Genomic DNA, 15827 nt, shown 5'->3' on the forward strand with positions numbered 1-15827 from the left:
CACCTTAACGCAGGAATATCCCTTCTGCATACTCGTGCGAAAGCAATGTGCTCGATTGAAGCCCATTGGTATTCAATTGCGGTGAAGTAAAGAAGAAAGTCGGTGGGTGTATAATGCCGGTGGGTGTGTGCTTGTTGCGCCGGTGGGAATAGTGCACTGCGCTACAGGCGCTATGACCTTTTATGCCTGCCGTGCTTGCTCTTCCTCTCTTTTCCTTCTCCCGCTTTCACACGCTTATCTGCTAGCTCACACACACACACACACACATCCAGTAGCGCTGTCACAGCAAGCTTTAGCGACCATCAATTACCCACGAAGCTTCCCGGTTTAATGGACATGGGGCATGTACAAATCATCGGCGATATCGAAGTGATGGGACAGTAGGGTGCATTTGTTTTAGGCTATACTAACACAGGGGGGCGGAGTGGTAGAGCATGTCCCATTTCCTGCCAATTGCCTTCTTGAAAATGACCTTTTGTGGGATTGCAAGGTTTTGCTTCGGTCCAGGCGTTTAACCGCCATACATTTTGGAGGCTTTAATAGGTTTTGGAGACTAACTGCACGGACATGTAGTGACAAAAACATGACGTCAACGGGAAGCGCAACAGAGACGGACGGATTGGAAGCTTAGCAATTGGGTCTTCATAGGACCTGCAAGTTTCAACCTTGTGGGCTCTGGGAGTCCAAAAAAGGGTCTCAAGCTAAATATATGGCCTCCGTGATGAGGTATGGGAAATTGAATTAAATGCCTTGCTACTAGTATCACGAGTGACACAGTGAACGTTGAAAGGTGAGCCTGACAGCAAAGAAATACGAGGGTGACCTCAGGTGACGAGTCTTGGAGAGGGGAATAATCGTAGCTATACGCATATGGAACAATCTCCGGTAGCACAATGCGTCAGCACTCCATTCATGTTCTGCTAGTTTTCCCACTACAGAACAAAATGTGAAGGGCAAGACGGCATTCTTTTAATTTACCTCTTTACTCATTGTTGCTTCTTTAAATACCCTTAGGCCAGGCGACGAGAGCGCATTTCAAATAAAGAGTGCAGCGGGACAACAGGAGAAAACTGGTTTTTCAAGAGTTGCATCTCTAAATAAGGTCTGAGTGCTTTGAGCTCACCCAACTACCTCAGGACACTGCAGAGAGAGCGAGAACAAGAGCGAGAGAGAAAATGAGAGTGCACGAGAGAGAGAGTGAATGAGTAGATAGAGAGAGAGAGAGAGAGAGAGAGAAGAGAGAGGCAGAGACAGAGAGCGCAAGATCCAAGCTCGCTCACTCTCTCCCTTTAGCTGCTACAACGGATCCTTTCCACATCGACGCTACTGTTAACGTCACGCCTGTGAGCCCTGCTTGCACCCTGCGCTTGCCTTGGCTGCCTTGCTGATCTCTCCACCGGGCGGACGCAGCGTCGGAAAGGAAGCGCTGATCGGCGCCACAAGAGGAGCGGGGGTTTCAGAAGAAGAAAAAAAAACAAGAGAAAAGAGAGGACCAGAAAGGAAAAGGATAAAAGAACAGAGAAAGGAGAAACTGCGCACCACCCCTCCTTCTTCTAAACTCACCCCCCCACTCTCGATCAACACCACTACCACTCCTCTCCCCTCCTCTCCTACTTCTACCCTCCATCCCGCTCCCCCCCTCCCTTCTCTGAAGAAATTGACGGATTATTGGGAAGTGCGCGGGAGGCAGGCTGCAGCTGCTGCTGTGTGCGCTTGGCAAGGATGAAGCGCGTGCGTCCGCAATTTGCCGCACGGCCGCAGTGTGCGGCAACTTGACGAGAGGGAATGAGGGGATAAGGACGGCGGGAAAAAGCCGGGAGCCGCGCCGAGTCTTTGCAACCCCTGCCGAGTGCGCAGGAAAAGAGAGGAGGAAAAAAATCCAAGTGGACACGACGCCACATTGAGGATGAAAAGGTAGAAGAGCTGTCAGACTGACCAACCAACCAAATGATTGACCACTGAAAAGTGGGCACAGGAATATAAAGGAGGAGGAGGAGGAGGAGGAGGAGGGTGGGGGCTTCTTTTTTTTTTTTTTTACCCCCCGGATTGTCAATCTCACCTCCGGAGCGCCGCAAACAAAAAGAAAAGAACACTGGAAACAGGGACTGTGTAATTCCTTTTCAACCTTTTTATTTGGTCCTAATCTGACTATTTTGGACAATTGTGTACCACGACCAGTGCTATGGAAACCAGGATAAGGTGTCTATCGAGGGGATCAACTGTCGGATTCCAAGGACAAGCGAGGCAAGAGGAGCTGACTGCCAGAAGCCAGCAGTGGAGCATTGCTTCTTTGGAAGCCTGAGTGGATTCCTATGTACAATTTTTTTTTTCTTTTTGTTGTTGTTGTTGTTGCTCGAGAGACAAACGCTCATCATAAAGGGCCTTCAAATCTTTCGAATTGGATGTATGGATTTACAAAAGGGCTCATCCTGGTTTAGCAGGGCAGTTGTTAAAAGGCTTTACGTTGCTGCTCGGGGAAATACGTGCATCTCAAGTGAGTGCCACAGCTCTTTGTGAGGGGAAGCTATATGTCTCAGTTGAAGGACCTGTATTGTTAACTTGAGGTAGGTGTCTAGTGTTTCAACCCCTCTTTGCATCAGTTTGCGACACCCTATCTTCTCGACTTGTGTCTTTGTAATATGGCTTTTGCTTGCTTAATTGACCACCGTGTCCTTTTCATCCATGTTGCAATTCAGCCAGCACCCTCGACCCACTCCCCTCACTTGTGAGCACAGATCATGAGAATACATTGTTAACTCAAGATAAGTGTCAAAAAGTGTCATTATATCAAAATGTCCCCTTTCCTTCTTCAATCTCTTTAATCCTTTTGACTCTGGTCTCGGAAAAACTAAAGTCAAGTCAACCATCTCATCTTCCTGTGCCCAAACCCTCCGCTCCCCACACACACCACCACCACCAGCCCCCCAGATGATGCTGAATTATGAATGTGCCACATCATGAGTCTCCTGGGGAGGGTAGCTGCGCATCGTGCCAGGAAAACCGCTCTACTCTGTGTAGTGTTCCTGATGGCACGGGCATGGAGCAGCGCCTCCCTGGCCTTAGGGGCGGCAGCCTCTCAAGGACCCCAGGGCTGTCCCCCACAGTGCTCTTGCAGTAATCAGCAAGGGAAGGTGGTGTGCACCCGACGGGGCCTCACTCGCGTGCCCCCGGGCATACCGGCCAACACGCGACACCTCAATCTGATGGAAAACGCCATCGAGGCGGTGCAGGCTGACTCATTTCGCCACCTGCACCACCTTGAGGTGCTCCAGCTTGGGCGGAATGCCATTCGGCAGATTGAGGTGGGCGCGTTCAATGGACTTACCAGCCTCAACACTCTAGAGCTGTTTGACAACCGGCTGACGGTGGTACCCAGTGGGGCCTTTGAGTACCTGTCCAAACTAAGGGAACTGTGGCTGAGGAACAACCCCATTGAGAGCATTCCTTCCTACGCCTTTAACCGGGTGCCCTCCCTGATGCGACTGGACCTTGGCGAGTTGCGGAAACTGGAGTACATCTCAGAAGGAGCTTTCGAAGGCCTACAAAATCTCAAGTACCTCAACTTGGGCATGTGCAACATCAAGGGGGAGATGCCAAACATGAGTCCCCTTAAGGGTCTGGAGGATCTGGAGATCTCTGAAAATCACTTCCCCGTGATAAAGCCGAGCTCCTTTAAAGGCCTGAACTCACTGAAAAAGCTATGGGTGATGAACTCACAGATAACCGTGATAGAACGCAATGCCTTTGAAGACTTACCGTCACTGGTGGAGCTTAATCTGGCCCATAATAACCTGAGCGCCGTGCCCCATGATCTGTTCTCCCCGCTCAGGTACTTGGTGGAGCTCCATCTCCACCATAATCCTTGGAACTGTGGCTGTGATGCTGTATGGTTAGCACGCTGGTTGAGGGAATACATACCTACAAACTCTACTTGCTGTGGACGATGCCATTTGCCTGCCAACATGAGGGGTCGGCAGCTTGTGGAGGTAGAGCAAGGAGAGGGGGCTGCAACCCAGTGTTCGGCACCGTTCATTGCAGACGCACCAAGGGATTTTAACATCTCGGCTGGGAGGGTGGCTGAGCTTCGCTGTCGCACGGCCCAGATGTCTTCAGTACGCTGGCTCCTACCCAACGGGACTATACTGACTCACGCCTCGAGTCATCTGAGGATATCTGTACTCACCGATGGCACCTTACATTTTTCAAATGTCCTGGCTGTTGACACTGGCACATACACCTGCATGGTATCCAATGCAGCTGGGAAGTCCAACGCGTCGGCGTACCTCAACGTGAGTGCGGCCGAGCTCAACACCTCCAACTTGAGCTACTTCACAACTGTGACAGTGGAGGTCTTGGGGCCGACCACAGAGATGCCCAAACCCAAGAAGACGACGACGACATCTGCTTCTACTGCGGTGGCTGGCGTAGCGGGAGGAGGACTGGGCCTTGGAACGACCACCACAACTGCCTCACCCTCCGTCTTTCAGCCAGTGTTCATCTCCACACCAACTGTGTTGCTGCAAAGCACAGACAGCCCACCTGGTGCAGCCAAGCCATCTGCAGTGCCCGGACTCAAAGGGGCCACCGGCAAGCCTGGCAAGTCCGGCCCCAGTCTGGATGAGGTCATGAAAACCACCAAGATCATAATCGGCTGCTTCGTGGCAGTAACGCTGTTGGCTGCCGTGATGCTCATTGCCTTCTACAAACTGAGAAAGCGCCACCAGCAGAGGAGCACCGTGGCGGCTGCTCGCACCGTGGAGATCATCCAGGTCGACGAGGAGGACCTTCCGCCACCAGCTTCTGCGGCTCAAGAGACAGCTCTGACTCTACCCGAAATAAGAGACCGTAATAGCATACACAAGATGGACTATCTCAGTCACAAGACGGACTATAGCTACCACAAACCCAAGGCCGAATACATACCTCAGCCTGATTTCACCCTTCACAAGCCAAAAGCAGAGTACACAACGTACAAGCCACACATGGATTTCCATGGTCACAAGTCGGTCCAAGACTATAGCACTTGCAAATCTACGCCAGATTTTAGCCTCCACAGACAAAAGCCTGACTACAGCCCATTCAGACAGGACTACAACACTCACAAATCCAAAGCTGAAAACAGTCCATTCAAACCAGACTTTGGGACTCACCCAAAGACAAGGTCAGACTACAGCCCTTTCAAATCAGACTACAGCACTCATCCAAGGCAAAAGAGAGATTACAGTACCCAACCAAAATCCAAACACGATTACAGCCCATTAAGGTCAGACTACAACACTCAGCATAAACACAAGGTTGAATATAGTAGCCCGTTCAAGCACGACTTTGGTACTCATCCGAGACCTAAACCGGATTACAGTCCATATAAACCTGGCTACAGCACTCAGCCAAAACCCAAAATGGACTACAGTGTCCAGAAATGTAAACCTGACAGCAACTACAAAACCAAGGACCCTTACAATGCTTTCAAGACCGACTTCAGCCCGCACAAAGCGGACTTCAGCGCCTTTAAATCGGAGTTCAGTCCCCATGCTCAGAGACCCAAAATGGATTACAGTCCACATAGGGGGGACTACAGTCCTCATAAAATGGACTTCAGCACCATGAAGCCAAAATACAACACCTATAAACCGGGTGGTCACGGGGCCAAATGGACAGAGAACAACGTGGGGAACTCTTTGCCTCGAACCTTGCCCAGCACCATCACGACAATGGCTGAGCCCTTTGTCATTAAAACTCACACCAAGGAGAAAGTACAGGAGACTCAGATTTGAAAAAAAGGTTTAGACATCCCACCCTTATGCCCCAGTTATTGCCCATAAAGCCACACCCCCTATCCTGACCCCACTAAAATCATGCAATAGAATGCACAATGAAAAAAGAAGGGACAGAAACGTCTATTTTGTACAGAGCAGACGCAAAGACTGACAAGTTCTTGTTGTACATGCTTATAAATAAATATATATATATGGACACGTTGAAACTACCATGGGCTGGTGACAGAGAAACGTATATTAAAAAGAAAATGAAACTATTTTCTAACTTGTAACTTCTATTTAAAATAATGTTGTTTAAGAAACTGTCTTGACTTTGACAAATGAGGGTAGTGTTGTTTAAAAAAAAAAAAAAGGGGGGGGGGGGGGTTGGGCATTCTGTGTGATTTTTACACCGTGCTACAGAGAATGCAGTGATACGAGGAAATATTTATACAGAAAAAAAAAGTCCTTTCTTTAACAAAAACCTTAAAAAAAACAAAAAGGTCAGCGTTGATCTTTACAGGTTCATCTTGTAAAAGCACCAAGAATTTGTACCGTGCCAAATGTTATAAATGCAATAAAAAGATTTTTTGTAAGAAACACACAACCTAATTTGCTGAAGTTTCCTGTTCTCCTGTCGGTGTTACTGTAAAGATCAGCCAATTGCTGTTAGATACTGCAGCAAGATGCAGCGCTATTGCCTTTAACCCCGTGCGTGCTGAATGACTCAGATGTCCGACATGCTGCTTTTCCCTTCCCTTTTACTACGCTGGACATTACAGCTTGACGCCACAGTGCTAGATCATGCCAGTTCAATGGAACCCTACATTGACATCATTAAAGGTGAACGAATGGCAATCATAACAACAATAAGCGCATTGTTCACCCCGACCACTGATGAAGCAAACCTCTTCCGGGGTGAGAGATTTACGAGCTGATGTAATCGCACGTCAAAGAGTAAAAAGGTGATAAATTCGGGTGAAATAGCGATAGTGAAGACCTCATCTCGGCCGGAAAATATAGATCGTCATTTCCCTTTTCATTGCGCTGCCAGCTGTTGTGGCTTCATCAATCAGCATGATGGTGGTGGGGGGCGCTTAGGTCTCACCGTTAACTGGGCATTCTTCATTTCTGACACGATTGCCCCTCTTTATCATAACTTGGCTACGCAGATTAGCGTCTGACAAAGAGCAATAACATGCAACATATGTGGCAGTGCGCAGTTTGTCTTATCACTTGCAAAATAACAGCAAGGTAATGGCTACACGCCTACTTAAAAAATACACGGAATACAACAACGATTAACAACCAGTGTTTTAGGTCCAAATACTTTTTTTCCTTTGATATCTAATATCCGAGCGCATCCTGGTTCATTTTCTAGAACATCAAAAGTATTTTTATTTTTGTACAATGAATGTTTGGACACGCGTGCTTTCTATGTACTCAAAGAAAAACAGAGAACTTCAAAACTCCTCCTTGTGACACATCTGAAAGCTTAATTGTCAACAAATGTTGAAAATCAGGAGAAAGTAAAATGGAAGAAGCATCTATGCGACAAGACTGGTGGGGGCAAGTTTAGATAATTGGACTGACAAGTGGTGGAAAAATGTGTGTGTGTGGGGGGGGGGGGGGGGTTCGTACCTGCAGTCTCGCCTGTCTTTTTATAATCTGAGAAAAAGAGTTTAGTGGTTATCTTAGTGGCGATTAATGATGTCCCGAGAGAGGGAGAGTGATGCGAGTGTTAGTGTGGAATGGCACTTGAACTCGGGAGTTTGTGTTCTCGTCTTTTGTCAGAATGGGGGGAAAAAACAGGAAGGAACTGGATGTTCCTGCGCAGGAAGGCTTGTGGCGTCAGCAGAGGACCGTGTGATAATAACTCCGAGGGGGTCTGCTTTAATACCAAAGGGCTGCGGCTTAATTAGTACCTTGTCAGATGTGAGTTCCACTTCCTACTAATAATTGTCATTGGACTGTGGGGAGAAAGAGATTGGGGGGGTAAACCCACCGCAGTGCAGCATCCGCTCACTCGCTCGCTCGACCCGACAAAAATCACTTAGTGACATTGACGGAGGCTTTGCTCGCCGTTTCTGGCTTTGTGTTGGTGAGTCAGCCTGCGTTTGAAATATTTGCGTGCGTTTTGCAAACGCCATGAGAGAAAGCCGGTCAGCGTTTCCCTAGGGGGGGGGGGGTGATTTGAAAAACACAAAAACAACATTATCAAATGTGTTACGAGGCTGACATACCCAAGTAAAATATTTGATTCGTTTATGGACATGTATTGGTCTCAAACTGGTAATGTTACCATACATGACAATGTGCAAATTGCGCATTCCGGCTCATGAGAGCGTGACGTTCTCTCGTGTGTGTGCTATAAAAGGCCTCGTCATACTCATCAGTCAACGCGGCCGCGGGGTCATCCGTCAGCCAATGGGCTCGGCCGTTACTGAAGGGCACGTCTCCTTGGGAAACGCTCCGCTCCATCTCTCCCTCCTGTTTCTTTTTTTTCTCCCCCTACCCATCTTCCCATCCCCTGCTCGTCCAGTCTGTTTTTAAGCAGTCATGAAAGAAGAAGTAAATAGAGGATGTATAAAGTTACATAAAGATAAAAGCTCAAAGAACAAAAAGGTGATTTATTAAAAAACAAAACATACAAAAAAAAACTGGTGCAGCAAAAAGGGAGAGCAGCAGCACAGGGAAAGGGAAGTGAGCGGCGCAAATGTGATGCAAGAGTGCCAGCTACAGATGGAACGGGGGATATGAACGCCAGGGCCATGTGGCCGCCACGGGAGGAGGAGGACGGCGAGGGGGGGGGGGGGGGGTGGGGTCAGTGCGGGACATGAAAATGAACTGCTGATAGCAGTAATGGAAATGACCATTGGGACTAGTTAAGGAGTGGGAGGCGGGGGGGGGCTCAGAGAGTATATGAGAGTTTGAGGCGTGAGGTCAGCACAAATTTGGCGTGGGGGGGCAGGGGGCGCAATTACTGGCAAAATGCACACGTGCACGTGTGCGCTTTCTTTGAGTGGGCGACTCCATTTTACAGGTTGCACACCAATAACGAACAGGAATTAAAAAAAAATTAATGGTACCCGAGCACCTAACATGGGGTGGGCCACAAAAGTGCAACGGTAATTATTATTTTTTGGTTACTTTTAACACGATGGGATTTAATAGGTTACAAATGTTTTTAAAGGGTGTAGCATGGGAATTGCTGAAGAGCGTGTGTTGTGTTGTTTAAAAAGTCTGATTAAGGCGAAGTTGAAACAATGACATTGACGTAAGCAAGTCAGAAAGATCAACAGTGTCACTCATGAGACTTTAAATATTGGTATTGTTAAATATTTAAACGCTGTCTTCTAAGTTGCCATGCAAATTCAGAACGTCTGTAACTCAACAAGCCAGCAACCGCCCAAAACAAGCATCTTGACAATTAGTCCAACAGTCGGCACGCGGCTCCAAAGTACGTTTCAGCGAGCGCACACGTACACTGTGACTGGCCAGTCTGCTCGTGCAGGCTATTCTGAGGAGGCCTGCGAGCATGTTGCCGAATGAGTCAACATGAGTCAGGGCCAGCCGCTTTGGTCCTCATGTCAAAAACCAAGACTTTCACGATAATTCCACGTCGAGATATTGCTTCATACAATCGTGTCATTTTGTACAACTATACCAACATACATAGCCGTACCTTGGCCAATCCATTTCAAATCCAAAATTTGAGAAGCAAAGACAGTCATCTAACAGCAAGCAGCAGCTTGGCAGTGAACAATTCTTCAAAGAAGAGGTTTCAAGCTATTTACGATCAAACTAAATGTACAAATTGTGTAAATGTACTGACTATGTTAACAGTCACGTGTATTTAAATCATTCCCATAACTTTGCCTTTGGTAGCTTAGTGCTGACACACGACGCCATAGGTGAGCTAGCAAAACCGGTGTCTGTGTTTAAGCAACAAATATTTTAACATAAGCAGTAGTAACATTTGTAAATATATCTATCTTCTACTACTACTACTATTGAGGGGCTGTGGCCTTCTTACATTTATGTCTGTATTATAATGACGAATGAGGGGAAAAATGAATTAACCATGTTGCAGAACCTGTCTAATTCTTTATGTTATGTACTTCCATTCAATTAATAGATGTTTCTTAACCAACTTTTTTTTCATTTAATTAATAGATTTTTTTTATCAAATTTTTTTTCTTTCATCTGGTCGTCACGGGAATCTGTATGACTGAAGACTTAATGCTACGTTTACAAGGGAAATCATCACCCGTGTTTTAGCAGACGATGGGGGGTGAGGCGGGAGGGGAGGGCTTTGGTCCTGGGTAATCCTCGCTTTTTACGAGGGCGTCCGGCAGGTCGAGACTGAGTTTGCATCGTAAATCACGTCTGGGGCGAGAGGGAGAGAGCGGCAAATGGGGCATATGTGAGGAAGTGAGAGGGTATCGCTGATTAAGATCAAACACGCCAGCCAGTGGGGTCAAAGTTATTGGTTTTAAACTACATGGCATTTATTTTTAAATTTATTGCCCAGCGCAAATAATAACTGGGCTAGGAATACAGGACTGAGACGGCTTCAGATTATTGAAGTCATTTTTGTGCCACTAAAAAGAAAAAAAAAAACGTGCATTTATCTTTGGTCAGTAACAAAGGAATGTGTTTGTGGGGAGGAAAATAAGGAGATTGGTTTTCCGTCAAGTAAGCTGCGAGAGTTTTCGACGGGAGGGGTGGGGATTTCATCTTTTCTCAGCGAGGAATAAATGTCTGGCTGTAGACATTTGGGGGATTGAGCAGGGGTGGAATTGGGGTGATAAAATGGTTCCCTGCATTGCTGCAGACGTTGAAGAAAAAGGCAGCAGGGACCTAATACAGAAAAACAAGGACTGAAAAAGAATTAAAGCTGCGCGTTATTTATGATTTTCCATATGAGCAGGGCCAAGCAACTGGAGGGCATGGGGAAAAAAAAGTGTGAAATATTGACACTTTGCAGAGCTTGGAATTGTCACGAGGCGCCAGTCGGTCTTGAAAAAAGTTGACCGTGCCTATGCCGTGCTATGCTGAGCACGCCGCCGCGTGATGAAAGCAATGTCAAGATGAAAGCTGTGTGGATCACTCGCAAATTTTCATGTTGGGGCAGAAAATTATTCAAGCGCTGCTGCAATCGTGGGCTTATGTAAATAAGGACGGCATCAAGGTTGAGCGAGTTGTCAAATCAATGTTATTTCCTCTTAAGTAGCATCTGAGTGAGGGTGTTGCCTTTGATACATTATTGATACCACTGGATACAAACATCTGTGATGCATCATCGTATGTCCAATATATCAATCACCGTAACAAATTTTGTGCGTTAATGCCGTGAGTTACTTCGATATTCAATAATTTTCTGTATTTGGAATGAAACAGACGTTCGGCAGATTAAGACAGGGACGACGCTAAAAGTTTCATCAGTGAAAACCTCAGAGGAACTTCTGCATCAATGAGGGAGCAACGGGATGGGAGGGGAAAAAAACGGCAAAGACTTATTAGATGTCTTAAATCCGATATGGAAGGAAATATTAAAAGCAAAGGGAGGGAGGGAATCAATTATATTTCTTAAGACTGGAAGTAATCCGGAAAGATCCGGGCAAAATGGTTGGCCTTTCTTTCAGGAAATGATTTGTGAAGTTTTTGAGGTGTGACGTGAAGCATTTCAGTAAAAAAAAAAAGGAACCTCCTGAAATTTTTAGAAATGCTTACCTAATGAATGAATTACCCGTCAACACAAAGCAACTCAGCTGTGAAGCAAGCAGTGGTTAACCGACACGGTTACTTTCCAGCAATATATACAGCTAATATTTTAAGTTCGTAAAAGACAATGTTGCAAGTGAACATTGCATGACTCGGTAAAAACAAAATACACGGAGTCCTGAAATGACCCTTTAAAGCAGCCCCCGAGGCCACGTTGTGTCTGCAGTGAGCCGTGGCCCGTTTTTCCCCAAGTATAAAAGCACACTTTCTTTGAACGAGCCAATTTTCCTGAAGGGACAAGCGCTCCGTCGGGGCGAGCCGGCACGGAGCAGATGATTTTATAAAGACGTCGACACGGAAAGCGGAATCAACGGTTTTGCATGGAGAGTAGACTTGGCAAGCGCTCGGTCTCCCACTCGTTTGGCAACACGGGCACAAACTGTTTGCTCACAGCGGTACATGCGTCCATTAGCATTGTTCCAGGAGATAACTTGCTGTGCCCCGCTTTGAGTGTCACTTCTCCGCCAAAAGTGACGAAACCAAGGTACGAGGTGGCAGACGGAGACAAATACGGTGGCAAATGTATGGAAGCAAGTAGGGATACCAAAATGAAGATAACTAGCTGCAACATAACTTAATCAAACACATCACTGACCAGTTTTATCACGTCATTCGGTGGCTCTACAGTTGCTAAAAACATAATCCTAGCTTGTTTACACTCGTTTGAACTTGGTATGCCTCCGAATATCGGAGAAATTTGGAATATAACAAAACTATTCATTTTGTCCACATTATCAGTTTTTTGGGATATTGATGGTGGGGTCCTATGCTCACCATGGAAGCAAGTGTGTCAGGTTTTTAGGAGCTTTACAACCAGCGGGCATCTTGGAAGAAGCATGATAAGCTTTGCAAAAACCTTGGCTGGTGTTGAATCAAACAGCCCGGCCAGATGTTTCAAATTTTGCCGGAACGTCGGAACCAAATTGAGCCAACGTGTCAACTGATGAAAGCGACGACGATTACAACAATTAAATGTGGCTCTTTGCAGAAAAGCAAAGAAAACGTTGGCTTTGAAAAGATTTGAGCCGGCAACCAAAAGCTTTTCAAGACAGCTCCCGCCAGCGTTTTATGGAACCAGCCGAGAGTGTTTTCAAAGAAAGCACATGCGCATCTTTCCAGTCAGTTGCCCACTGCTGCCATTGTCATTATCTGAATTCAAAGCTCACAGCCCAATCCCCTGACGTGTTTTTTTATCCCGATAAGATTTCGCCAGGCTCGTCCTTCCTTTTATACACCCGACTCTCCTTTGGCAAAAACACGGGAGAAAAAGGGCCTGGGAGGTTGCGGGCCGAGGACGGGGAGTCGCTCATAGCTGACGGAGCAGATAGCCGCCACGTCTTGTAAAGAAATGGAAGGAGATGCTGAGATGGGCTAAGCTGGTCAAGGATTAACGCCTTTAAAATCTTTGCTCGTCACAGACTTCATTTTTATTTATTCTTATCTGTCAAGCTGGCGAGTGCGCAGAGATAATACAAAGTATGAAAAACATGCAAGCGAAAGGGTTAGGATTGGAAGACGTAATGGGGTGGAGGGTCAGTGGGGGGGTTTCTCGGTTTAACAGCGGCCGGATGCTGATAAGTATAAAAAAAATAACAAAGGCCCGCCATTTAATATTGAAAAACCAACAAGCTGTTTTCACAAGATAGTCACTAAGCAGTTGTTTTGCATTTCCATTGTCGCATTGCATGAACTACAGCTAAGGCCAGCCTAGATCTAATTGTGTTGAGTTGAGTTTCCAAACTTTTTTCCACGGAGAACCAAATTCAGAAAAAAGGGAAATAAAGAGGGAGCTACCGGCGCTAGTACTCAATGGAAAGATTTATGGTCACTGATTTCCAATGTAAAAGCAGATGTTCACAAAAATCAGTCCGCTTAAATGAAGGAATAGACAAATCCGAGAATTATTACTTGAGAGCCTGAAATCAGAAGATTTGGACAATCTTTCATTTCAAAATGTCTCAACAATTACTCGATTCGAAAACTACCAGGCAATTAATTCGATAATCGGTTCGTTGCCGATTAATTGATTAATTTAAAAGACTCTAATTCTGATGGCGATTTGTTTAAAAAAAGATTTAATAAGTGTAGAATAATGCTTAGTCAATAAATTTGGTGCGTCAAATATCCATTTAATCCACAGACTAGATTGTTGAGCAAGGCATCAAGTACAGAGAAATTATGATTCAATACATTCAATCTGTCTACATATCAATCACTTGACCCATCTTCAGTTGTGAATTAGGTCTAAATTGTCTATAATACTTCAGCCCAGAACAGCATTTCTTCATACAAATGAGTTCAATAAAACACCACGCTCCACTGTCAGAACCCAATTCAATACGTGCATTTCTACCGACAATGACAGAGGAGTCAAATAAGGCAAAAGAACTCGGGGTTAAAAGAGAGTCGACTGCTACGGGTGACCTGGCGAATCAAGTGCAGCACGAGAGGCATATGCATTATTATTCTGTGGCCCTAATTGACGGCAAAGCGTACCGCAATGCCCTTCAGGTAGGAGGGAAGAGTGCTGAGAGGATTCGGCTGGTCCCCAGGCGGCAAGTGACCGTGTCTTTGAACTGTTTGCAAAGTGTATGCTTATCAAGAGTGGCTGGCCAAGTTGCCATTCCATCACACACCCCAACGCAAACACACACTTGAAGCGCAAGGTCGTCCTCGTAAACGAGTCGGGGCAATAAAGCGGTAAGCGGGTTTCTCCCTTCGCTCTCATCTCGCCATCTCTATTCAGGCCCATCCATCTCTCCGCCGCCGTAATGGCATGAATGCAGTTATGTGGGTCGCCCTTTTCGCACCTCCGGGCTATAATTCACCATTTTCAAGGGTTACCCCCCCCCCCCACCACTACCCCCCTCACCCCCCTCTACTATTGCAAAACCAAAACCTAAGATAAGACAATCTCCGGCGGGAATCAGATGGTCAGTCCTGTTCGCCATAAAAGCTATTTACGCTCATAAAATGGCTTTAATATTTCCTCGGTTGCAGTTTTTTTTAAAAGGTCGTTATCTCGGGATACGTGGGATACATCTCCAGGCAGAGGAGCATTTTTCATTTGTTGGGGATGACCAGGATTCAACAGTGGGTGGAATGATGAATGGCTCATAAAGCAACAACAACACGACTGCGTGGAACACAAATATGATTCAACAAAGATTAACCGTACAGCCTGTAATTAATCTTGGAGAGAGGTTTTACAGAGTAAAACTGGCCTTTACACGGAGAGCTTTACATACTGTCCAAACTGGTCAAGCTGTTGATCCATGTTTATGAATGCGCTAGGGCGCCTCGTCTCCGTGGCCATAAAGCAGCAGTAATCTATGATATGAGGCTGTCTGCTGTCTGCACTGGTGGTTTGTTTAACTACAGAGTGTGGTGTGGAAAAAAGGACCCAGGGGGGCCGCTTGCTGTACCCCCCGCCCCCCCAACCATTCCACCACCCGTCTGTCTTGTTTCACTGGGCAGGAAACCACAGCATACATTATTCAACATCTTCCTCGGATGCACATTTTGCATGCTGATGGGTAGCATACGACGGGGGTGGTGGGAAAGGAGTGAAAAACACAAGCACTTGCAGGAAAGGTCGTTACGATGAAAGAGACACCACCAACACCTGTCGAGTTGCGGCAGTCGCATAATCGGCCTCGTGCCAAAATAAGTCCGGATCGGAATGGGAATCGATGAGAGCGCATGGATGCTGTCCCGTGGCGCACAAAAAGGCAAAATAAGAGAAGCAAAAGACGCTTGAATGATTCACATCAGTGCGAATCAGGAGAATGAATTGAAAGTGAATTGATTGCCGTTGCACTGCCCGCGTGATGGTTGAAGCGATTGACTCTAAATAATTATACACTTGAAGAGGTCAATTAAGATCGGAAAATCCTGCTGATTGGACGGGAAGTTCAAGAAAGCTACGCTCGAGTCATGAACGGCCCTTCAAAGCTGGAAGACTACAGCCACCGCTTCCAGTACATCTGATGCCCAGAACTGACGTTTCTGCACCAAAAACAGAGGTAAGGGGTGCACATCCTGCAATATCTTGATAGATGATTATTTAACTAAAAAACATTTCCACACATCCTAGTACGCAAGACATCCAGACTACCAGAAAATGGAAAAAGTACAGAAGCTTTGATTTTGATATCTTCCTCAGTCGTGGTTCCAAAATCAACTAATTGACAAGGAATCATTATCAACTTAATCGACAACTAAATCATTTGATTATTAATTTAGAAACATTTTTACCTTCTAAACATCAAATAATCTAATGTT

The 15827-nt window shown here is 46.1% G+C and overlaps 2 protein-coding genes across 2 annotated transcripts in view; one reads left to right on the forward strand and one right to left on the reverse strand.

The window, feature by feature from the left end:
• The window catches only part of snd1 (staphylococcal nuclease and tudor domain containing 1), a 111304-nt gene that overhangs the window by 55632 nt on the left and 39845 nt on the right, over positions 1-15827 (reverse strand). The gene's annotated exons all lie outside the window — the stretch shown is intronic.
• On the forward strand, positions 1113-6135 carry lrrc4.1 (leucine rich repeat containing 4.1). The gene has a single exon (XM_061269153.1). The coding sequence runs from the start codon at positions 2946-2948 to the stop codon at positions 5772-5774; it is 2829 nt and encodes a 942-aa protein (XP_061125137.1). The 5' UTR covers positions 1113-2945; the 3' UTR covers positions 5775-6135.

The sequence above is a fragment of the Syngnathus typhle genome, linkage group LG21, assembly GCF_033458585.1.
Source record: "Syngnathus typhle isolate RoL2023-S1 ecotype Sweden linkage group LG21, RoL_Styp_1.0, whole genome shotgun sequence".
Lineage (NCBI taxonomy): Eukaryota > Metazoa > Chordata > Actinopteri > Syngnathiformes > Syngnathidae > Syngnathus > Syngnathus typhle.